At 51.7% G+C, this 21,654-nt stretch overlaps 3 protein-coding genes across 16 annotated transcripts; 1 reads left to right on the forward strand and 2 right to left on the reverse strand.

Moving 5' to 3' along the window:
• The first annotated feature begins 539 nt into the window (after window positions 1–539).
• Window positions 540–5,004, forward strand: LOC126509810 (C-C motif chemokine 27-like). Of its 9 annotated transcripts, none has more exons than XM_050155937.1 (6): window positions 540–613; window positions 907–973; window positions 1,187–1,246; window positions 3,333–3,412; window positions 4,518–4,650; window positions 4,825–5,004. In XM_050155937.1, the coding sequence occupies exons 2-6, from the start codon at window positions 927–929 to the stop codon at window positions 4,979–4,981; spliced, it is 477 nt and encodes a 158-aa protein (XP_050011894.1). In that variant the 5' UTR covers window positions 540–613; window positions 907–926; the 3' UTR covers window positions 4,982–5,004. The 9 variants fall into 9 exon arrangements, with proteins under 9 accessions (XP_050011894.1, XP_050011895.1, XP_050011892.1 ...); XM_050155935.1 differs by lacking the exon at window positions 540–613 and adding an exon at window positions 633–816 and having other exon boundaries at window positions 3,360–3,412; XM_050155934.1 differs by lacking the exon at window positions 540–613 and adding an exon at window positions 637–816.
• A 1-nt stretch (window position 5,005) lies between these two features.
• Il11ra (interleukin 11 receptor subunit alpha) lies at window positions 5,006–14,974 on the reverse strand. Of its 4 annotated transcripts, none has more exons than XM_050155930.1 (13): window positions 14,697–14,974; window positions 11,289–11,388; window positions 10,951–11,011; window positions 9,951–10,120; window positions 9,710–9,824; window positions 9,522–9,554; window positions 9,255–9,421; window positions 8,131–8,294; window positions 6,943–7,084; window positions 6,494–6,607; window positions 6,286–6,382; window positions 5,960–6,042; window positions 5,006–5,404 (listed from the first exon to the last, which is right to left on the reverse strand). In XM_050155930.1, exons 2-13 carry the CDS (start codon window positions 11,386–11,388, stop codon window positions 5,364–5,366), a joined length of 1,287 nt encoding a protein of 428 aa, XP_050011887.1. In that variant the 5' UTR covers window positions 14,697–14,974; the 3' UTR covers window positions 5,006–5,363. The 4 variants fall into 4 exon arrangements, with proteins under 4 accessions (XP_050011887.1, XP_050011883.1, XP_050011885.1 ...); XM_050155926.1 differs by lacking the exon at window positions 14,697–14,974 and adding an exon at window positions 14,431–14,607; XM_050155928.1 differs by lacking the exon at window positions 14,697–14,974 and adding an exon at window positions 12,499–12,629.
• An 871-nt stretch (window positions 14,975–15,845) lies between these two features.
• On the reverse strand, window positions 15,846–19,661 carry Galt (galactose-1-phosphate uridylyltransferase). 3 transcript variants are annotated; one of them, XM_050155931.1, is made up of 11 exons: window positions 19,371–19,661; window positions 18,890–19,059; window positions 18,598–18,673; window positions 18,459–18,507; window positions 18,216–18,345; window positions 18,033–18,089; window positions 17,749–17,871; window positions 17,396–17,528; window positions 17,212–17,295; window positions 16,783–16,937; window positions 15,846–16,514 (listed from the first exon to the last, which is right to left on the reverse strand). In XM_050155931.1, the coding sequence occupies exons 1-11, from the start codon at window positions 19,450–19,452 to the stop codon at window positions 16,434–16,436; spliced, it is 1,140 nt and encodes a 379-aa protein (XP_050011888.1). In that variant the 5' UTR covers window positions 19,453–19,661; the 3' UTR covers window positions 15,846–16,433. The 3 variants fall into 3 exon arrangements, with proteins under 3 accessions (XP_050011888.1, XP_050011889.1, XP_050011890.1); XM_050155932.1 differs by having other exon boundaries at window positions 19,289–19,418; XM_050155933.1 differs by lacking the exon at window positions 19,371–19,661 and having other exon boundaries at window positions 18,598–18,676; window positions 18,890–19,028.
• Between the last annotated feature and the right edge of the window lie 1,993 nt (window positions 19,662–21,654).

The following is a 21,654-nucleotide window of genomic DNA, read 5'->3' on the forward strand; positions in this document are numbered from 1 at the left end:
GCTAGACAGACATTCAATAGCATTTGACTAAATGACTAAAAAAATAAAAATCACAGTCTCAGCCCTAGAGGAATGATCCTTTGTCCATTAGACGATTTGACTAAGAAATATTTCCATATCCTAACTAGCTCTAGGCTGTGTTCTCTCTGGTGGCCTATTCCTTCTGGCCTGAGGTCATTCAAGAACTGGGCAAGCAAGAAAAGCAATTGATAGGATCAAAGTCAGGAAAGTGGGGACGGGGGGGGGGGGCGGGAGACACTATGAGAAGAGCCCCCAAAGCACTTTTTATTACGGCCTCGTGCCTACCAACATGAGAACTCTAAAATCTGACTCCGTCCCTAGAAAAGAGTGTCCTGCGTCTCCGGCACCTTAAGAAACTCCGTAAATAAAATATGCCCCTTCAGTGATAAAACCCAGGGCCACTACTTAGCTGAACGTTTCAAACCCGCCTCCTGCGACGAAAAACTGGCTCCTCCCCTTCCGGGTGATACCCAAGCCACACCCCTAAAGTGCGAAGGTATCCCTGTGATGTAATTGTTAACTGTCCGTTTCCGGGGCGGAGCCAGGGAGGGCGGGGAGTTTAGGCTGTGCCGACCCCTGAGCCCCCCTTCAGGTGACTCCAGCCCCTGAAAAATCTTCTTCCAGGGCCCTAAATGACCCAGCCCCACTGCTGCCAGACCGCTCTCCTTGACGACTCCACGCCCCGGTCCCTAGATAACTGTCCTTCTAACGCCTTAACTTCCAGTGACTTCCATATCATCAATCCCATCCTGTCCCGAAGTGGCCTTTGGCTTGCGGGGGGCCACCTGCCTCAGGGTACCTGAGGACTATTCAGACTCGTCCTGGGAATGATGGAGAAGGGGACTTGCGGCTGGGAATAAGTGTTCCTATCATGCTGCTCCCCAGGAACCGCTGGAGCCCGGGACATGTCGCGATTGAGGAGATACGAGGTGGCGCTGGAAGCGGAGGAGGAGTGAGTGGAGGCGGGTGATGCGGAGGAGGGATCTGAGGCCGGGGGTGGGGGGGGAAGGTGCGCGTCCCGGGGCGGGCAGAGCGGGCCCTAGAGGGGCGTGGGCTGTGGATGGCCAGCCCTTGGGGGCGGGGCTTCTCTGCGGGCTAGGTTCCAGGGGTGGGGTCTGTGGGTCAGCCCCGCCCCTCCGGGTCCGGCTCTGCCTTCTCTTTGCAGGATCTACTGGGGCTGCTTCTACTTTTTTCCTTGGCTGCGAATGTGGCGCAGGGAGCGGAGGTGAGGGGGCTGCGATCTCGTGGGGGCGTGAACGAGTTTTAGTGTCGGAGGATGGATGGTGGGGGAGTTCAGGAGCCCCCGCCCGGCCTCATGTCATTGTCGGGTCGCCCTACAGCTCGGCGCACCCCCGGGAGCAGAAGCTGGAGCCTCTGCGGGGCCTAATGAGCTGTTTGTCGAGCGGCCTGAGGCCTGCTCCCCAGCGCTCAGGTCGTGGTCTCCTCTGTCGCACCCCCACCAGCGCTGCACAGACAGCCGGTGCATTAAAGATTTAAAGTCACGCCCACTGCCTTCCTGACTTTACCGCCGCAGCCGCCATTGGTGCTGGGAATCCCACTTCACACCTGCTGTTTCCTTACCCACAGGGCGTCCCTCCCTGGTAGGATGCCCTTGCATGTCAAGGCCTCCGTTGCTCCTAAGGGCCCCTAATTATCGTCATCTTCTAATTACTATCAGTGACTGGCTCCCTGCCACACCCTCCCCAAAAGCACCCACACAGTAGGCCACATATTTCCCCCCACTTATCAGTGTTCCCACAACTCCAGCTGTTAGCCTTCCTCTAGCTGGAACTTGGCCAAATCTCTGAAGAGTCTTCCCTTCCTGAGAGTGAATCTAAAACATTTTAGCCAAAGTTACAGAGTAAGGGAAAGGAAGGATCAGTTCCTAGAAGCTGCCTCTCACAGTCTTCCTAAGAGAGTGACAAGGGTTAAGGGTCTAAGGCTTTTCCTAAAGCTAAAACCCCAAACCGGCTCCCTCCAGTCTGATCCCCCCCCTTTTTTTTTGTTTGTTTTTTTTTTTTTTTTCATTACGAGTGTGTGTGTGTGCCTGCCCACCACAGCTCACGAACACGCAGAGGTCAAAGCACAGCTTGAGAGAGTCCATTCTCTTTCTACCTTATTGGTTCCAGGGTGCAAACTCGGTTCCTCAGGCTTCTCACCATGGCCATCTTGCCAGCCCCTGACCCCAGTTTTAAAAATACTTGGCATCCCTAGAAGAGTCCTGCCACCCATTTTTATCCTGCCGACCCAAATCACTCTGGTACCAACTCTTGCAGTGGCAAGAGTCCCCATAGACACCCACTCCAGCACCAGAAAGGGGAGACAGTCTGGATTTTGGCTGAGCCCAAAGCTGACTTTTAGCCTGGCACAGCCCCTGCCATAGCCATTTGTGCTGGAAAAGAAGGCTTGGCCTTTATATCTTTGGAGACGCCAAAGAAGAGATGGGTACACAGCCAGGAAAATGTTTCTCCTTTCCAAAGATCTCTAGATTGACAAGTCCAGAAGAGCTCACAAATAGCAGGCAGCTAGCTAACAAAACAAATAGGATGATAAAATCTGGGGATTTTGGGGGGGGGGTGCTACACCCAAGCCATGGAACAAAGGTCTAGAAAGGGATTAAGAGATACCCTGAAGCCTCGGGTACCAAAACTTCAGAACGAGTAGCCTCTAGGATGTGGTTACTTCCAAATACCTAAAACTGCAAACTTTAGCTGTCTCCTCACGGTGTTTGCATCAAAGACCCCTTCAAAGGCTTTGTCTAGCACTGGGCCTCATCCTTCCAGGAAGCCAGAAGGCGTCTGAGACAGTGTCCAGAAGGGCCTTTGGGTCTCACCCTCTTCAAGAGGAAGCAAGACTTAGATTCTCAGCCTAGCTATAGCAGAACAGGCTGCCCAGAGATCATGGCAGTCCAAGAGCTCTATCTACAGATGACTGACCTCCGAGCAGAAAACACAACATATAGATAAGGGGTGGATTCTTAGGGTTATGGCTCAGTTTGTATTTCAAATCCAGAACAAGACTTGAAAATTGAAGTCCCCAGATTATGCGTCTGGACCATTAACCCGACCAGCGTGCCCCACTTTTCTGGAAAGATTATAGCTTTCCAGAAAGAACTGCCTCAAGATGAGCGGGGCTTTTGCCTGGAAGAGAAGGAAGGGAATAGTAGAATGGGGTGCTCAGAGTTTGGGGAAATGGGTATTTCTGAACCTGGGTTGGGAGGTGTATGTTCCTTCAAGCCCACAGTGTAAAGAGGATGCAATTTGAATCAAAAGAGACCTAACTTAGTTCTTGAGTCTGATGTCTCCAACAAGCCAGAGACTAAGTCTGGAAACCCCCAGGCTCCCACTGACAAGCTGGCATCCGTGGAACAAGACCAAGCAGAAGCAAGAAGGTGAGATTTGGGGGAGGGGCCTTTTCATCTTCTGGGAGTTTTGTTTGTTGAGACAGGGTCTCACTATGTAGCCCAGGCTGCCCTGGAACTCACTATGTAGACCAGGCTAGCCTCAAACTCAGAGAGAGTGATTTGCTTCTACCTCTCAAATGCTGGAAGTAAAGACCTGCGCCACGATATCCCTCCCCCTTTCACCTGTTTTAACATCAGCAGTCAGGCATCAGAGAGCTTTTATTTCTCCTCATCCACCACTCTTTACCTCCTCTTCACGGCAAAAGTCTCCCCCCTTCGCCAAGGAGAGTCTGTTTCAGGGACCCAGCCCTATCAATTTCTCCCGATAAGTAGGCAGGCCAGGGCAGAGAGTAGGGAGGAGAAGATAAAGGCAGGTTAGTGCTGGCCTGCCTTCGTTCCTACCCACTCATAAACTCTTCTGTCAGAATATGTAATACGATAGCACAGAGGGATGGTGGTGGAGATCCAAATGTATTGCAGTGGGACTTTTGGGGATAACTGGAGCTGTATGATTTTGTCTATGATTATACAGTCATGGGTGTGACTTTATGAGGTTACGTGACCAATGTATGACTGATGAATGTGTGGCTACGCGCATGATTGTAAATGCCTATTAGTAGATGTCCCAGTGATCGTGGCTGCCCCAAGCCGCTGTAGCATCAGCCCCTACATCACTCACTACCCCTCTTCAGTGTTCTCTCTTCGGGGCTTAGGAATCCCTGGGAAATGATGATGGTCCGAGAAAGGGCTGGGGATAGTGATGGCGGGCCAAGAGCTATCACAAGATAAGCAAGGTATTGCCAGCTGTCTCTGACTCACCTAGTGCCCCAGGCAAAATGCAACTAGATAAAAGGTAGGGAGAGGAGGAGAAAGAAGCTAGCAAGGAGGCTGAGCGGCATGGAGGGGCTCTGGCCCACCAGCAGCCTCCTGTTGATACTGTTGATTCTGAGCCCAGACCCTGGAACAGGTAAGTCCCCGAGGGTATAAAACAATAAATGGATGGACTAGAAGGGATGGGACGCAGAGAGTTCAACTTTCATGGAGCAGCTGTGGCTCCAGACCTTTCTGAAGACAGGGCCCTGTTGTTCTGCAGGCTTGCCACTGCCCTCCAGCTCTACCTGCTGTACCCAGCTCTATAGACAACCGCTCCCCAACAGGCTACTGAGGAAGATCCTCCATGTGGAACTGCAGGAGGCCGATGGGGACTGTCACCTTCAGGCTATTGTGTGAGCTCTGCCCCCAACCATGCTACCGCTAACTGCCTCTAACTCCTAATCCCAGCCCCAATGCTAATTCTGGTGCCTCCTCAAGTTTTCATCTGTCTCTTGCCCCTAACCCCTGAACCCCACCTAAGCTCATACCCCAAACCTGGGCATAGCTTTGGACTTTTCCCTCCCCAGGCTTCACCTGCCCCGGCGCACTGTTTGTGTCCACCCTCAGAACGGCAGCCTGGCTCGGTGGTTTGAGCGCCATGGGAAGAGTCTCCAGGGGACTCTATCCAACTTAAATCTGGAACTACAAATGAAAATGTACTCGAGCCCCCAGCAGCAAAACTAATAAAACAACATTAGACAACAATCCAAAAACTTCTTTAGTCTCTTTATTTCAACTCTTCACAGTCCCCACAAGGGCCAAGGCCAAGGTCTGCACACACTCTCCAAGCATCTATATACACACATACAGAGAATGTCTGTTCCTATCTCACGTATGCACAGTCACAGGTGGACACAGACACGCACATCTCTACACACTCCTCGGTGAACTTCCACCTTAGAAGTCCAGGCAGCATTCAGCTGGCAGCAAGCTTGGAGTATAGGGTCTCAAAGAAAAGGGCTTCAGACTTCCAGCTGAGACCTCCATTCTTAGGGGTCCACACTGCTCTGCCTCCTTTTCTGCCCGTCCGTTTAACCACCCCAGCCGGACAGGGTCACAGGTGCAATCAGCTGAAGTTCTCCTGGGTCCTCTGCAGGTTTGGAATGCCTAGAAGAGTGGGGAGCAAGTCAGACAGCAGGACTGGGTCTCCAGCGTGTGGGGAGGGGAGAGTGGTGCTCAGTGGGTGAGGTGTGTGCCGGGCAAGCAAGTCTAATGACTTGGGTTCAATCCCTGGGACCCATGTAAAGGTGGAAAAGAGAACTCCACAAGTTCTCTGGCCTCCCAGCATATGCCACGGCACATGTGTGCTTGCATACACATGTCATACACACACACCTAACACACAGTAATAATAAAATTTAATTTTTCAAGTCAGGGAGAGGAGCAAGCACCTATCTAAGACATTTAAGGGGGAAGGGGTGATACCCAGTTCTGAGACCTTGAAAATGAAGCTACCTGGTATTCCCAATACTCCAGGAGGGAAGAGACCCATTTCTGAGACCAGGACTGAAAAATGAAAGGTCTACCCTTTCTCCTCTTGCCTAGATATAAAAATGAGAAGCCCCCAACTCCAGTGATCCCCAGTACCCATAACATTGCTAGGGCATCAGGTTCTTAAACCAGACACTCGAGTGGGGGCACACATTACTTAGTGCTACTCACCTGGAATCCTGTCCACTGGAATCATTGGTGCCAAGAACTCGGGTTTTTGAGGTCCATCCTTCCCACCCCGTCTCAGCCTCAGCCTGAAGCATAAAAGGGCAGCTGTCTCCCCAGGACCATGTCTTTTGGAGGATTTATTAGCAAGGGGTGAGAAATGAGTAAAAATGAGGGAAAGGACAGTCGGGGGAGAAGTGGTTCCCAAATCAGACAGGTTCAGTAGGCAATCAGCAGGAGGCCCTTCAGGTGGGAATGGATGTGGTCTCTGGGTATCACAGCAGCTGCTGGGGTGGAGGGTTACAGCTAAGGAACCAGTGGCACTCACTTACCAGAGCCCCAGTGCTAGGGCTCCAACAGCCAGGCCAAGGAAAGAGAAGATTCCCAAAGATGCTAACACAGCCACTTGCTCCAAGGGGTCTCTGTGATCTGAGGGAGAAGGCCATGTGTCACTGGGAGAGAACGTTAGCCGTGCCTGGTGACACCTTCTCTCTCGGACTTTTATCCTCCATACGCCTTTACCAATCAGCCCGAACTTACCAAGCGGTCTTGGGTCTGGCTGCAAGGATGGCCTTGGAGGGGTGGGACCGTCCTCCTGACCTACTGCCTCTTGCTGCTGTTTGTTCCCATCAGACATCTCATTCTGCAGGGGACCTGAAGGAAGATGAAACCTGAGAAGCGTACTAGAAGCTTCTGCCTCTGTAAGTCGGGGCAGGACTAGAACCTAAGTTTGAGGTAGGGGCCTAAGAAGCAGTTTCAGAGGATATGGTCAGTTTGTGGGGATCTGGCTGGTAGACTTACAGACATAGAGTCTAGAAGTGCAGCAGTAGGGACTCCGGGCTATAGTTAGGATAGGGCTGCAGGCCACCAAGGCTATAGCGTAAGACAGCAATAGCAGTGCCTGAAGGACCCTGACAAGGGGATGTGTAAGCCATCTAGCTGACAGCTGATTTGGGGGTAAGGGCTCTGCCCTTTTCTTTGTCTCTCACCAGTGCTAGGAGTACCCCAGGCCTCTGGGCTCCAGGCACTCCAGGTGCCAGCATCCAGAAAGTCCCTGGCACTGACTCGTACCGCATGGGGCAGCCCAGCCACGGCATCCGTTATCACCTCCTCCAAGCCAACTGGCTCGACCTGGAGGCAAAAATGGTTCCTCAGGATGTGGTTCAAGCTGTTAGTAGAGAGCCTGCCCAGCCCCAGCCAGAAAAAAAAGTACCCCTTTCTCACACTGCCCCCATCGTCAGGTAGAGGGTCTAGGCCAGGCTGGGTGGCTGGTGGGACAGATTCTATGTCTGGGGTGAGGAAAATGGAAGCCTGCAGTGGTCACTTTGAGGGACTATTGTATCAGTCTGTTTATGTTCAAAACCTTGTTAAGCTACTTGCTGAGTGGTTTGGGGTCTCTCTATGTCTTGAATTCTTCATTTGTAAAATAGGGGTGAATACCTCACAGAGGTAACATATGTAAAATGTGTAGCAAGGTACCCTGCAGGCAGACAGCTCTGAATGCAGATTATAAACAAGTGGGGCTCCTCCCAGGACAGATGCCGACCACTCTGTGGGGAGATTCACTAGTTTCAGCTAGACATGAGTGTTTATATGAGGGATTCCCTCATATAAAAAAAGAGATACCCGCTTTTCTAGAAGTTATTATTGTCTGGTGTGTATGTGTTTGCATGCACACACGAGCAAACCCAGCATGCATGTGGTTGTCAGAGGACAAACTCTGGAGTAAGTCTTTTTGCCGTCTACATTGTTTGAAACAGGTTGCTGTTTTCAGCTGCATAGCCAGGCTGGCCGGCCCAGGAACTTCCTGAAATTCTGCGGGATTTGCCTCCCATCTCTCCATGGGAGCGCATGGCATCACCTGGCTTTATGTGGGTTCTGAGGATCCAAACTCAATGCTTGCACAGCAATTGCTTTACACGCTCATCCATTTTCCCAGTCCCTATAAGTGATTTTTTAAACCCATTTCTGTCTTCACAGACAGGCTTGCATTATTGTTAGTTACCCAGGACAGAAGTTTCTGTCCTGCCAGGGGCAACTCCAGCCTGGGAACACTATATAGGGGAAACCGGGTCTTCTGAGACCTGCCCATGCCTGGAAGCTATACATACTATTCAAGATCTCAAAACAAGACACAGAACCTGAAGAGAAAGATTGAGACACACTGCAAAACTCACCGTGGACCATGCTGGATGCTGCGCTGGGCGATATTGTAGCCGGAACCTGAGCAGGAAGTGGGGTTGGCGGCGCCAGGAAGCAGGGTATGTCCAGCTTGCATGCAGGCGTCTTGGGTAACCAGGTACTGATTCCACCCGCAGTCCCTGGGGTGGATCAGGACGCACTAAGGGTAGCCAGACACGAAGTTCAAGGTGAGTGATGAGTATTCACCCCTTCATCACTATTTCCCACAGTGTGTGCAGTGTATGCCATGTGTGCTGTGTGTGTGTAAAGACGCTTTAGTCAGACACTCCCAGGAGGGTGGGAAAATGTCAAATTTGGTTACTCATCTAGCTTCAGGACCTATCTGTTATCCTTGTTATAAAATAAGCAGACATTTGATACATTTGAGTGATAAAGGATTCTTCTTTGCATCCACAGAAGATTCACCGGTCCAAATCCCAACCTAGTTTTATGGCCATCTCCCCTCCCACAGGCAGATCAAGAGAAAGGGACCAGCAAGCCTTTCCCCTGGGCAGGGAGAGCATGAGACTGGACTGCCTTCAGCATAGGGTCTAGAAGCAGGAGTTACCTAGGCAGCCAAGAAGATAGTAGCAACTAACTTGTAGAGAGTGGTAGCAACCTCCAGAGCAGTGGTTCTCAGCCTTCCTAATGCTGTGATCCTTTAATACAGTTCCTCATGTGGGGGTGACCCCACACACACCATAAAATTATTTTCATTGTGCCGGGCAGTGGTGGCACACAACTTTAATCTCAGCACTCAGAAGGCAAAGGCAGGCAGAGCTTTGTGAGTTTAAGGCCAACCTGGTTGACAGTGTGAGTTCCAGACTAGGCAAAGCTACACAGAGAAACCCTGTCTTGAAAAAAAAAAAAGTTTTTGTTGCTACTCTATAACTGTAATTTTGCAACTATTATGAACTGTGATGTAAATATCTGATACGCAGGATGTCTGATGTGTGACCACCCACTGGGTTGCGAACCACTGCCCTGGCATGTGTACCCATCCCTGTGACTACTTGCTCTTTATGTATGAGAGGGAGAGGACCAGTTGGAAGTTGGGACAGGGAGGGTGTGAGTCTGTTTGAAGTCTCTGTGATGGGAGTCTGGGGGTTGGGGTACTCACAGATGCTCTGTAATCTCACGTCCAGTAGGCATGTGCTGGCACCCAGTGGGTTCACCTCAGTCACATTGATCCGGTACTCACTCCAGAACTCTGCCCCATGGACCACACATCGGAAAGCCTCTAGAGGGTCCTGTGGGCATGGCCAAGGCCCTGTGGATGAACTTTCCCTAGGAGGGAGGATATGGTTTTGCAAATAGGTCACAAGTTAGAGTTCTCTCTCTCTCTCTCTCTCTCTCTCTCTCTCTCTCTTTCTCTCTCTCATCCTACCTCTCACTCTCAGTTCCTGGTAGGATCTTCTTCCTGATGGAAAGGGTGCCATGTGAGGTCAGGAGGAAAAGAGAGCCCCCTGCCTTCTCTGAGAATTTGTCAGAACTTCCCTCCCTTGCCCGCCACACCCATATCGTGCCAGCATCCCAAGCTGCACGAGCATACATACTAGACACGCCCACACATACCTGTAGGAAGTAAGGTAGCGGGTGGGCAAACCGCTGACCTGGCCGGGACTCCAAGTACAGGAGAAGTTTTCATAGTCTACTGCTTGGCAGGAAACCTCGGGACGAGCTGGGGGAACTAGACACACAGGGTACCGCTACAGACTGAGGCATCCCTAGCTCCTCCCTATCCCAGAGAGCTTGCTCAGGTCCCAGGGCCCCTTGGGAATCCAATGGCCCCTCACTGCCACCTTCCCTAACTCACAGCCCAGCTTCAGGGTCACCATGCCCCCAAATACACCATCCACGGTCTGGCAGACGTAAGTGCCCTCGTCAGTGCTGTCCACGTGGGCCAAGAACAGTCTGTGTCCTAGTCCGGAGTCAGGTCCCTGAAGCAGCCTTAACTCGCCGTCCCGAAACCAGGACACTGGCGTCCTGAAGGTGAGATGAAGTGATGACACAGAGAGAGGAAGTCAGGCCACGCAACTGTCCTCGCAGAACCTCTGAGCACACTTGCAATAAACCACACCCCCATGCCTGGTGCGGTGGTACGTGCCAATTATCTCAGGAAGCTGAAGCAGGAGACTCATGAGTTTGAGGCCAGTCTGGGCTACAGAGCAAGTTCCAGACCATTCCCAGGTACCAAAATAAATAAAGTAAAAAAGTAAACGCAAAAAGAGACTAAACCCAAATCCACATCCACTTCACTTTATCAAGCTCCTTGTGGTCTAGCCTTTGCCTTCCTTTCCTGGCTCCCTCACCCTTCCTTCCCCATAGGCCACATTCTTTTCCTCAGTTCTTTGTTACTAAGGTCAGTCCCACCTCAGGGCATTTTCACAAGCTGTGGCCTGGTCAGGAGCGTGCCTCCTCTAACCTGTGCGTGCCTGCTCCTTTTAGACCTAGCCAGATTCTTGAGTGCTTACTGTCTCCTCCCCACTAGGATGCAACCTCTTGAGGACGTGCATCTTGCTGTTATCTCAGAGCCTGCAATAAACAGACCAGGCACTTAGCAGGTACGCAGACACTACTGGCTAGCTAACTAAGTGATGATTTTTGGTACTAGTATCAACCCCAAGGCCTTAGATGTTCCAGACAGGAGCTCTAACAAGGAGCTCCATCCCCAACACTGGCTGAATTTTCTACTGAATAACTACAGTTGGAGGGCAAGAACTATGACAGAAGAAGCAAGTGTCAGAGGAAATGAGGTCAGGGCAGGGTCAAGGAAGGGTCGTTGGTATGAGATTAGCGGGTAGGTGAACACTTACCCCGCATCCACTCCAGGACAACACAGCATCACGGACCTGCCCAGCTGCCCATACTGGACCCCTGTGGAAGGCATTCCTGGGGTGAAGCACTTCTTTTAAACTCCCCTCCCATTTATGAGACTGGTAAGGGTAAGGAGCAGGCTGCTAAGCCCTGGGTGGGGTCACTGTGTCAAAATATTAAGTTATACTTGCAAGCCAGAGAAGGGACCCAGGCTGTCAGAAATGGTGTGTGTGTGTGTGTGTGTGTGTGAGGGGGGTTGTCTAAATTAGGCCACAGGAATGGGCCAGAGCGAGAACAGTAAGTCTCCTAAGGTAGTCACAGGGTGACATTTTCTTACCTGGAGGACCCCAGGCTTGGGGGCAGGGGGAGGAGGACGACACCAGGGCTGTAGCCACGGCCACCAGGACCCTGCTCAGCCCCGAGCAGCTGCTGCTCATCTGTGGAGAAAAGGAGGGCTTAGGAGTTCCCCATCCATGAGCTGCATCGAGAGAAACGAAGCTATTGGAAATGACTGAGGATCCTAACCTGAAGTCCCCTTTCCCACCAAATGCCCAGTGCTGTATAGATTTGTCCTTGTGTGTGTACAAGTATGCACACGGGAGCACACACACACAAACACAAAGTTCATCTCAGTTCTGGGCTTAAGGCCCAGAACAAAAGCCAGCGGCAACAGACTGTGCCAGGATTACACACGCGCGCGCGCTCACACACACACACACACACAATCACCTTTGGCGCCCACCCCTGGCACTAAGGACTGGCACCGGCTCACCCACTCCCATTAACCCGTGCAGTCCAGCTGCTGGGAATTCTGGCTTTCACCCCCAAGCTGACCAAGGCTAATTACTGCCTCTGGCCAACACACAGCAATGAGAAAAGACTTCATCACTCTAAGATAAAGAGCTGACAAGACGGGTCCAAATGCACCCATAATCGCAACAGGAGGCCTAGCCCTGCTCTGGCTGCCAAGCCTCTGGCCTGAGTCTGGCTTCTTACTCCAGTACTTGGGCCACTCCGATGGGCCTGGCTTGAAATCTTGTTGGTCTCAGCCTGTGGGGCTGGATCCAGCTAGGGTGCCGGCTGGGGCTGCAGAGTTAAGCGGATCCAGATGCCCTGGCTGCTGCCAGAGGCAGAGAAACGGGCCAGGAGCCAGCAGATGGAGATGGAGTCGGGGTGGCGGAGAAGCAAGGGGAGCTGGGAGCCTACAGCAGCAGGCGCCTGGTGTGGGGGCCACAGCACCAAGCAGGGGTTAAAAGAGCAGTGTTTAGGACCTAAGGCAATGGTGGTAGAGGCCAGTGTGCAAAAGTCTGCAGTGGGGGCAGCAGAAACGCAGTCTGAGAAATGTCCATATAGAGGAGTGGGGTGCTGGGAGGAAGGACTCTGGGCTGGAGGTGAGCAGCAGACTGAAGGCAGTAACGACGGGGTACCAGAAGACACCTCCAGAGTAGAACTGAATAAGGCCTCCAAATATCTGTGTCACCCTGAATGTCTTATTGACCCACCCCCAGGGTCCCCAGTCCCATTTACCCCGTGTAGCCACACCCTACCTCGATAATCACAGTGGCTGAGTGTCCATGGCCTCCAAGACTTCCTCCTACAGCCTCCAGCACTGTTTCCTCTCCACTCAGTCCTGGGACCCCAGAACCATCCCCTCCTTCCCATTCCCTGCCCCGCCCCCTCTGGGCTTTGAGCTTAGCCACCCCTAGCCAGGCCCCCTCCTCCCACCCCTTCCTCTTCCCTCCTCTCTCCTTCCCTCCCACCCCAGGGCCTGGGAAGGGAAAATGCCTCCCCCCTCAAGCTGGAGAAGGAAGCCAGAGACACAGCCAGGACCAAGGGAGAGAGGAGGGCTGGCTGCTTATGCTTCTATCCCTGTCGCTAGAAGATTAACTGTGTTTTCACAGAGCCACCCAAACCATATTTACTCAGGCACTCACTAGGTACAGTGAACTAACACACAGATATTCCCTTGAACACATGTGGACACAATTAAAAAAAATTAACGCACACACACTCATTCCTATTCTTTCCATTCTCCAGCGGATGTTTCCTAAGGGCACAGCTGACTGTGTTTCCAGGGCAAAACAGGCCTCACACTGGAGAATATAAAGAAAGGCCAGAGTCCAGTTCCCCACTTCCCTGGAAGTTTGGGTCATTTCTCTTCTCTCCTTTCACCCGTTGGGCCTCAGCACCAGGAAATGCCTTTGATCCCTTGGTGCCAGATATACAAGACTCAGGGCTACAAGACTCAGACTCATATTCTTGGATACGATCACTCACAGTCACCCTGACACACTCAGACCCAGACACATTTACACATCTCAGTCTCCTCGTGGTCCCACTGACACAAAGACACACGCGTCAAAAGCGACTCCTCACCACAAGGAGCTCACAAGAACTCTTAGTGACAGATCAGCATCGTGTCAAGGTTACAAGCCCTGTGTGGCCAGGAACAAGAGCAAACAGGGAAGCCAAGCGGAGGGACACGGAGAGACGGCTTGGCGACACAGCTCGGAAAGCAGAAACGCGGAGACACCTGGGAGGAAAGCTGTAGGGAGACACAGAAAGCTCTCCGGAAAGATAATCGTGGGGGTCAGGCATGAAGCAGAAACATCAGTAGACCAGGGGGCCTAGAGATATAGCTCACTTCGGAGAGCTCGCCTCACATGCACAAAACCCAAGGTTTGATGCCCAGCACCATATAAAAACAGATGTGCCACACCTGTAATCCCAGCAATCCTGGGGCTTGGAGTCCATGTGGCCCTGTCTCAAATAGGAGCCCCCAGTGATGAGACTTATTTCTCAGCACTGCAGATGCAACCCAGGCCCTGGCTCACGCTAGGCAAGCACTTTACTGCTGAGCTGCATTCTCAAACCTCCCCCACCCCCACCCCGCAAATCTTGGGCAGGGGAAGATGGAAAGCCATGTGCACTGGGGGTGGATCTGTCTATGTTGCAGGCCCGGTAGAAAAGTCAGTCTCCCTCAACAACTGAAGTTTCCCCGGAATATAAGAACACAGCTTCACTCCCACACCGTCTAGGCGAAGACACGGGACACACTGCAGTCACAAGTCTCTTGCTCTTCCACTTCAGACGTTGCACGTTATCACACAGAAACCCAGCCATCCACTCTCACACTGGCAGACCCCACAGGGCTTCCCAAAACACATTCCCTGGTGTGGTCACAGCCTCTCTCACAAACGAAAACGCACCAAAAATTACCCACTGACTGCTGTGCCACAAGCAGACTCAGCTACAATCACACTCTCAGACGCAGCCACATTCGCTGACAGACACACCAGATGACAGCAGTTTCGGAGCCTCCACACACTGACATCGTCACACACAGACACTGCCTCGAACACACACACAGACACTCATAATCCATCAGCCACTCTCCGCCTTTCGGATCACACACCACCCTGCCCCGCCCCCTCTTGGCAGGATTTGCGAGTCAACACCCGGGTCCCTGCAGGCCTCACCTTCCGCGGCAGCCGCCGCCAGCGCCCTCCACCCTCGCCCTCTGCCCCGGCCACTACTCCCTCCTGAGCTGGGCTCCCGCAAGTCGGGGCGGCTCCTCCAGGCGCCAATAGAACGAGAGAGGTGAAGAGAGGGGGCTCTCGGCCCATTGGAGCCTCCAACTGCCAATCACTTCCACCTCCTCCGGACACTTCCTGTCCCGTCTGGAACTTGAGAGAGTACCAGAGTAGGATTCCTAGGACAAAACCTGAAGCTGCATTCCTTATACCTCTCGTGAAGGCCTGTCCTCCCCGGGACTGCAGGCCTGAAGGTGCTCAGGCTCTTCCCCTCCCAGCCGTCCACGCAGCCTCAGGTCCTTTACTGAACCACTGGGCAGCTGACTGCGTTTGTTGAAGGTGCCCCTGACTTCAGATAAGATAGGAAACGGAGGGTTGGTTTAGTTCTCAAACGTTGTCGAGTATCGTACCTTTAAAATAGTCAGGTCCCATTCCATGCCAGCTAAATCACAATCTCTGCTTGTTGCAACCAGACCCCAGTACTGTTTTTAGAACTCCTCAGGCGATCCCAAATACAGGCAAGGTTGGGGGTTTTTATGTATGCCCTAAGAAACCAGCTAACTATCCGGGGAGTGTCAAGGGAGATGCCTACTTTGATTTCCCAGACCTTCCCAGTACTCCCAATCCCAGGCACCCTTCATTTCTCCAAGGTCTCAGGAGGAAGGGCCCTAGGTTAGAAGGCAGGAAAAGGAAGCCAGGGTTCTTCTAGGTCAGCCGTCACTTGTCCAGGTTTTATGTGCGGACTTCTCATCCCTACAACCCAGTTCCCATGGGAAACAAAGGAAGAAAGGCATTCTAGCCTCCCTGACGTCACTCACAACTCTCAACCTTGCCTTAGAATCTGGAGAACACCGTGTTACATCTGGTGTCATAAACTGAAAAGCCTTTGTTCCTCCACTATCACAAGGAGGAAAAAAAAAAAAAAAAAAAACAGATCCAGAAAGGAGAGGGCAGTCTCTGGGGCTATCCTGGCGTCCTCTCCATGCCTGAGAAGCTACTGTTTTATCAGCACAGCTGAAGCCACATAAACTGCACATAGAGGCTTGAGGAAGCCAAGAACACCAAGCCACATGCACACTCCCAACCCGCCCCTTTAGCCCCTGTGGTCTGGAGCAGAGTCTAGCTGTGGCCACTCACAAAACCAGGGTTCTGGCCAGCAGCCCAGCGTCTGGACTGACCTCTGGGACTAGGATTCTGTTCACCCTCTCCCCACCAAGCTTTGAGGCCCAGGCTTGGTGAGCTGACAGTAATAAACTCGGTGATACGAAGGACACTGGCCTTCCCGAAGACTCTGCAAAGCTAAGAGCATGGGATTTTAAAATACTCTCCAAAATTAGAATGATGTTTATATCACAAGAGGATCAGATACAATAGTGAATATTCTTCAGAGATCGGAGGTACAATATTTTCCCCCCAAAAAAACTAAGCATTGAACACAGAGCCTCACATATACCAGAGAAATACCCTATCACTAAGCTATTTCTCAAGACAGTCTCTCTAAGCTACCCAGGCTTGCCTTGAATTTGCAGTCCTCCTGCCTCAGCCTCCTGGGTAGCTGGGATTGCAGCCCTGCACCACTAGGCCCAGCTTGGCTTTGGTTTCAGAGATTAGGTGTTGCTAGGCAACCCACGCTGGCTTCAAACTCACAGTCCTACTTCAGTCTCTAAGGTGGTGGAATTACAGGTGTGCACCATCCCTCTGGCTTGGGAGGGAATTCTTGCATCAAATCTTTCTGGCCTACATTGTCAACACCTGTAGGCAGGAAAGAGTGTGTTTGGAGTCACACTTAGCCTTGCCCCTAGCCTCCAGTATGTAAGAGTTCACACTCCTCTGGTGTCAGAAAACATGGCTGAAATCTGAGATGTAGTTTTATTGATGTCACAGCTGCCCAAACTCCAGGTCCCAGTTCTCTCGGGCAGAAAGATTAAAGGCTCTGCTGTCATCACAAGTCAAGCCGTGGTTGCTGTTTCCTTGTCTTTCTTTGCCAGGCGATAATGTACCTCAGGGAGCGCCCTTAATCTTTCTGCAGCCTAGAAGGGGACAAGGAGAAAACACGGAGAGTAAGGGTCCCCCAGAATGGTATGGGGCTCTGGGCCCCAGAATTACTGAGGAGTGCTTATGGTATTGAAAGACTGGTAACAAGGACAGCTGAAGTCACAGGAGATGGGGTTGAGCAGCAACCGAGTTCTTAGGAATACCTGTGTTTTCTATGAGGACCCCCAGAATCATGACTGTTGAGGTCCCTTGAGAAAACTGAGGTGAAAGGGGCTATGAAGACCCAGGATGCTGAGCCCTGACCTGTTCAGGAGTTAGGTCCCGCTGAGCCTGGGCAAGCATTTCATAGCCGACCATGAACTTGCGCACAGTAGCAGAACGTAGCAGTGGGGGGTAGTAATGCGCATGCAGCTGCCAGTGCTCATAGGTGGCTCCCGTCTTTAATCCCGTGGGAGCCCCTGGCAAGAGAAAGAGAGAGATGATCCGGAAGGCTCTTTTTCAAGTCTTCAATCTGGTCCCTCTCCTAAAGTAGGCCAGGTACCTAAATACTACAGTTCCCAGTATTTTCCACCAGGGAACAATTTCATCAAATGACTCCACCCTCAGTCCCAGCACCCCTGCTCTGGATATGTCCACCAAATGTTTTAATGCCTGGTAGGGATGCAGTTCCCTAAGCCAGGACCTAGAAACCCAGAAATAGTACTGGGGCTACCCCACCACCAAAAGCCTTACCATGCCAGCCCATGGAGTAAGGAAAAGACGTCTCAAATAGGTTGTCATATTTGGTCAAGAGCGTCTTCATGATGGAAGCTAGATCTGGAATCAGAGCCTGGTTTTCAACCTGGAAATAGGTGCTGGACCCATTAGGGTCCGTCTATTCAGCACCCAGTCCCAGGGTCCTATGTGGGATCCTTACCATCACGTTCAGCAGGGGTCAGCTCAGGCAGCCGCTGCACATGCCGCCGGGGCAGCAGTAGAGTCTGGAAAGGCCACACTGCCCAGAAGGGGACCAGGACGAGCCAATGCTCACTGGATAGGACCAAGCGTTCCTGGACACACAGAATGGAAATGGGGCGTACATGTAAGAGGGGGAAGGGGAGAAGTATCAGGAAGGCAAAAGGGGAGGATCTGATTGCGTCTCTCCACTTTCGCCACCACCCTCGTCTACCTTCCCGTAGGTGACTGCAGGAAGTCCATCCCCCTTCTGTGCACTTAGACAGTCAAAGGGCTAGAGACTCCTTGGGAACACAGGGCCTGGAGCTCCCCCACCTTCCTGAGGAGCTCTTGGTGGCCATATTCCAACAACAGAGGCTTTCCATGCTGGGTGTGAAAGCTCTGCTGAGATCGCTCTTCAAGCTGGGCAACATCTGGCAGGAAGCTGCTGGCCCAGACCTGTCAAGGGGCAAGAGCAAAGAAGGGCAAGCGAGTCCGTTAGCGCTAAGCCTCCACATTGCTAATGCATTCCTTTTGATCCGTCCCTTAATCTAGTTCTGTCCACAATGTCGGCATGGAGACTCGGCCAAGAAAGCCATTGCCAGCCCTGACATACTGACCTGGCAGTGGGGGTGGGGGTTAGAACAGCCCATCATGGCTCCTTTGTTTTCAAAGATCTATTGGGTATGAGTAGAGAGGGTTAATAGTCGAAGAGACATCAAGTCAACCCGCTCCTGACTACACCCGGTGGAAGCAGTAATGGTACTCCCCCCAAACCAAAGTTCTACCTCCCCCTCACAGACCTGCACCCAAGGGTACTGGGCACCCAGCTCCTCTGTGACTGAGGCCCAGGCATCGACGACAGCTCGGATCTCAGGGACAGACATGAGTGGCAGCGTCACATCCGACCAGGGGTGGAAGCACATGACTTTACTACATGGGGAGGGGAGACGGGAAGACAGAGAGATAGGGGTTGGTTGGTCCAAGTCCAGGTCTTAGTCTTTGACCCTGGGCTGGAGGTTGTAAACGGGGCAATCCATAGTTACCAAACTCCTCTGGCGGCCTCTGCACGGAAAAGAGGATGGTCACTGGGTCCTGAGATAAAGGAGCATTACTCTCTGCAGCACAGGTTCCCCCGAGAGAGACAGTCTCCCTTGTTCCCAACACTGGTTAGATTGACGGTACCTGGATCCGGAGCATTGGGCTGCAGAGCTGGGAAGTCATTGTCAAACAGGAAGGTGCCATCGTAGAGTGGATTCACCTACTGACAAGAAGAGGCTAGAAATACTACCACCTGGCGGGCTTCAAGGGCTACACAAGCTGCTAGGGGGCGAGGAAGGCCCACTCTAGGGATCAAAATTGCTTGACGGGATATGACCCAAAAAGAGGCGCACTGCTCCCTCTTGTGGATGAAGGGCAGCAATAAGAGAGAACGATTTCCTCCTATCTCACTTTGTGGCTGTGCATTCGTGCTTACCTCCCCGTTGGCTCGTGTGGCCCCGGGACACAGCGGGTTGAGTGGGTCATGGCGAGGCACTGTCTCCAGAGGCTGGGGCTCCACTTGTCCTTGCCAGGGCCGCTTCATGCGATGGGCCGACACTAACACCCACTCGTCCTGGAGCGGATTGTAGCGAATATGCTGGTGTTCTGGGGACGGTCAGGTAAGATCAGTTAGTAAAGCTCCCTGTCTCCCTCTTCTTCCCTGAAGGGCTCTAACGCCCTAGCAGACCCAAGCTCAGGGGCGCTCGCTGGGCGAAGTGTTTCTAAAGGCTGACGGAGGGGCGTTAAAGGGTTAAACCCTTGCAGTGCCACATGGCCGCAAGCCCTTCCTTCCCTCGGCCGGCCGGCCACCCTGGCTTCGGGTGGGAGTGCCGACCTTGACGCTGGGACCAGAACGTCCTACGGAATAGGTAGGCTCGGCTACTTGCCGCAGCGGGTCCAGACCGCCCCGCAATTACCGCTCGCCCGGAAGGTCACTGCCATGGCGTCCGCCTCCGACGCCTGCTGGCGCTGCTCAGGATCAGCTCCGTTTTGCGACATTAGGCCACCCGAAATGACCTGAATTCAGACAGGATTGTCCACTAGGCCAGGAGCACCCTCCGTTTGCTCTTTTTCTTGCCCCGCCCTCCCTAGATGATTGGCTAGCCGCCAACATGTGACGGGGTCCGCCTGACACTTAGGGGCGGGGCTCAGGACCGCCACACAGCTCTCCAAGTGGTTTTAATGAGACCCCCTTCTCATCGGGTAGGAGCCTCTTCTCTGGAAAGTGTCTGTGAAAAACTGGTTGCTGTACCCATTCGTCTGGCCATGAATTCAGCAAATATTTACTGAGGGGGAAGGGAAATTTTCACACACGAATGTAATGACTTTTGGTCACCCACTGGAACTTTTCCCAGTAAGCCTCCCTACTTTCATTTCTCTTTCTTTCTTTCTTTCTTTCTTTCTTTTATTTATTTTATTATTATCATTATTTGGTCTTTTGTGACCCACTGAAATTAGTTAGGGTTGCTTGCCTGAGCACAGAGGAGGGTATTTATTGGAGCATGGACTACGTATCAGCTACACCACTACTCCCGCCAGCAACCTTTAACTGCCAATAGCCCCTCAAGGAGGGTGGAGCCTCACGAGTCCTTCCCCCATCCCCCATCCAGTACGAAATGGTGATGGGCCAAATCTCGGATTTTGTGCAGGTAACCACAGCTGCAGAGAGTGCGATGGCCCAGTCATGTCAAGAAGACATTGCTTTTACCAAACATCTGTTTTTCACCACAGCCACTCAGCAGGTGACCCAGGTCTTTGTGAGTCCAGAATGCTACTGTTCTTTGCCCAAGGGCATCTCTATGCTCTACATAGAACCTAGGTGTCTGATATATGGTTAAAATGTTTAGTAAAGCTGGGCCGTGGTGATCCTAACACTCTGGAGGCAGAGGCAGGTGGATCTTTGTGAGTTCAAGGCCAGCCTGGTCTACAGATCAGGTTAGGGTAGAAGGGACTTCATACTTACAGATGAAGCCTGGCCCTTCAGTATTGCCTGGAGGTGGGAGTACTTCATTGTAACAATACTTCCATCCTCATCTGCAGTCTCGGTTTTTAAAAAAAAAAAGCTAAGTAATGGAGCGTGTGGTGGTGTACACCTCTCTCTAATCCCAGCCCTCTGGAGACAGACACAATAAGCTTACAAGTTCAAGTTCAGCCTGCACAGTTCTACACAGCAAGACCCAATCTATAAATAAATAACAAGAAAGTGAAATATATATATATATACATATATATATATATATACATATGCATATGCCAGGCCCAGTGTTGTGTTTGCCTATAGTCTCAACTACTCTAGAAGCTGAGTCAGAAGATCATTTGAGCCCACGAGTTCTAGACCATCCTGGCCAATATAGTGAAGTCAGTCTCAAAAACAAACAAAAGCCCAGACAAGGAGGTACACACTGGCGTTTGGAAGGCAGAGGCAGGTGGATCTCTCTGAGTAACCTGGTCTACAAAGAGGGTGCTAGGCAGCCAAAACTACTTAAAAGAGACCCTGTCTCAGACAATCAAATAAAGGGGGGAATAAATAAATATAAAAGAGTCTATATTTTAAAAATCTCTTTTTATGATTTGTTTATCTTACTTTATGTGTGTGAGTGTTTTGCTAGCATTTATATCTGTGCATCCTGGAACTGAAGACAGAGGTGAGCCACCATACGGGTGCTGGGAATTGAACCCAGATCCTCTACAAGAACAACAAATGCCTTAACTATTGAGCCATCTCTCAGGACCCCCAGAGGTGTTTTCTATAGAAAATTTGATTTTATTTGAAGGGAACTTTTTTTTTGAGTTGTTTTCATTTCTTGGGAGACAGGGTCCTATATTTTCCAGACTAGCCTTGAACTCTCGGTGTGAAAGCATGAATTTGAACCCCTAATCTCCCTGCTTTCCACCCCTGACTACTGGTATTCTAGGTATGTCTCACTATTCCATCTCTGCAGGCTATGCAGAGGCAGGCATACTGGCAGCTGAGCTGCAAGCATTGGGACATTGGTGTTGACCTCTGCCCTAGAATCCTAGGTCTGGAATCTGAAGAGACCATTAGGTAGAGGGCAGAGGGCATGGACTGCAATATGAGTTTTACCAGGCCAGAGGCTGCTCAAAGTACATCAGAGGATGAGGACAGGAAGAGGGAACACGCTCTCTACCCCTTTAGCTGTCTCTCAGTGACTAGACTGAGGCATTGCATTTACTCAGGAA

The sequence above is a fragment of the Alexandromys fortis genome, unplaced genomic scaffold, assembly GCF_014885135.2.
Source record: "Alexandromys fortis isolate MF-2015 unplaced genomic scaffold, M_Fortis_MF-2015_v1.1 scaffold_92, whole genome shotgun sequence".
Taxonomy (NCBI): Eukaryota; Metazoa; Chordata; class Mammalia; order Rodentia; family Cricetidae; genus Alexandromys; species Alexandromys fortis.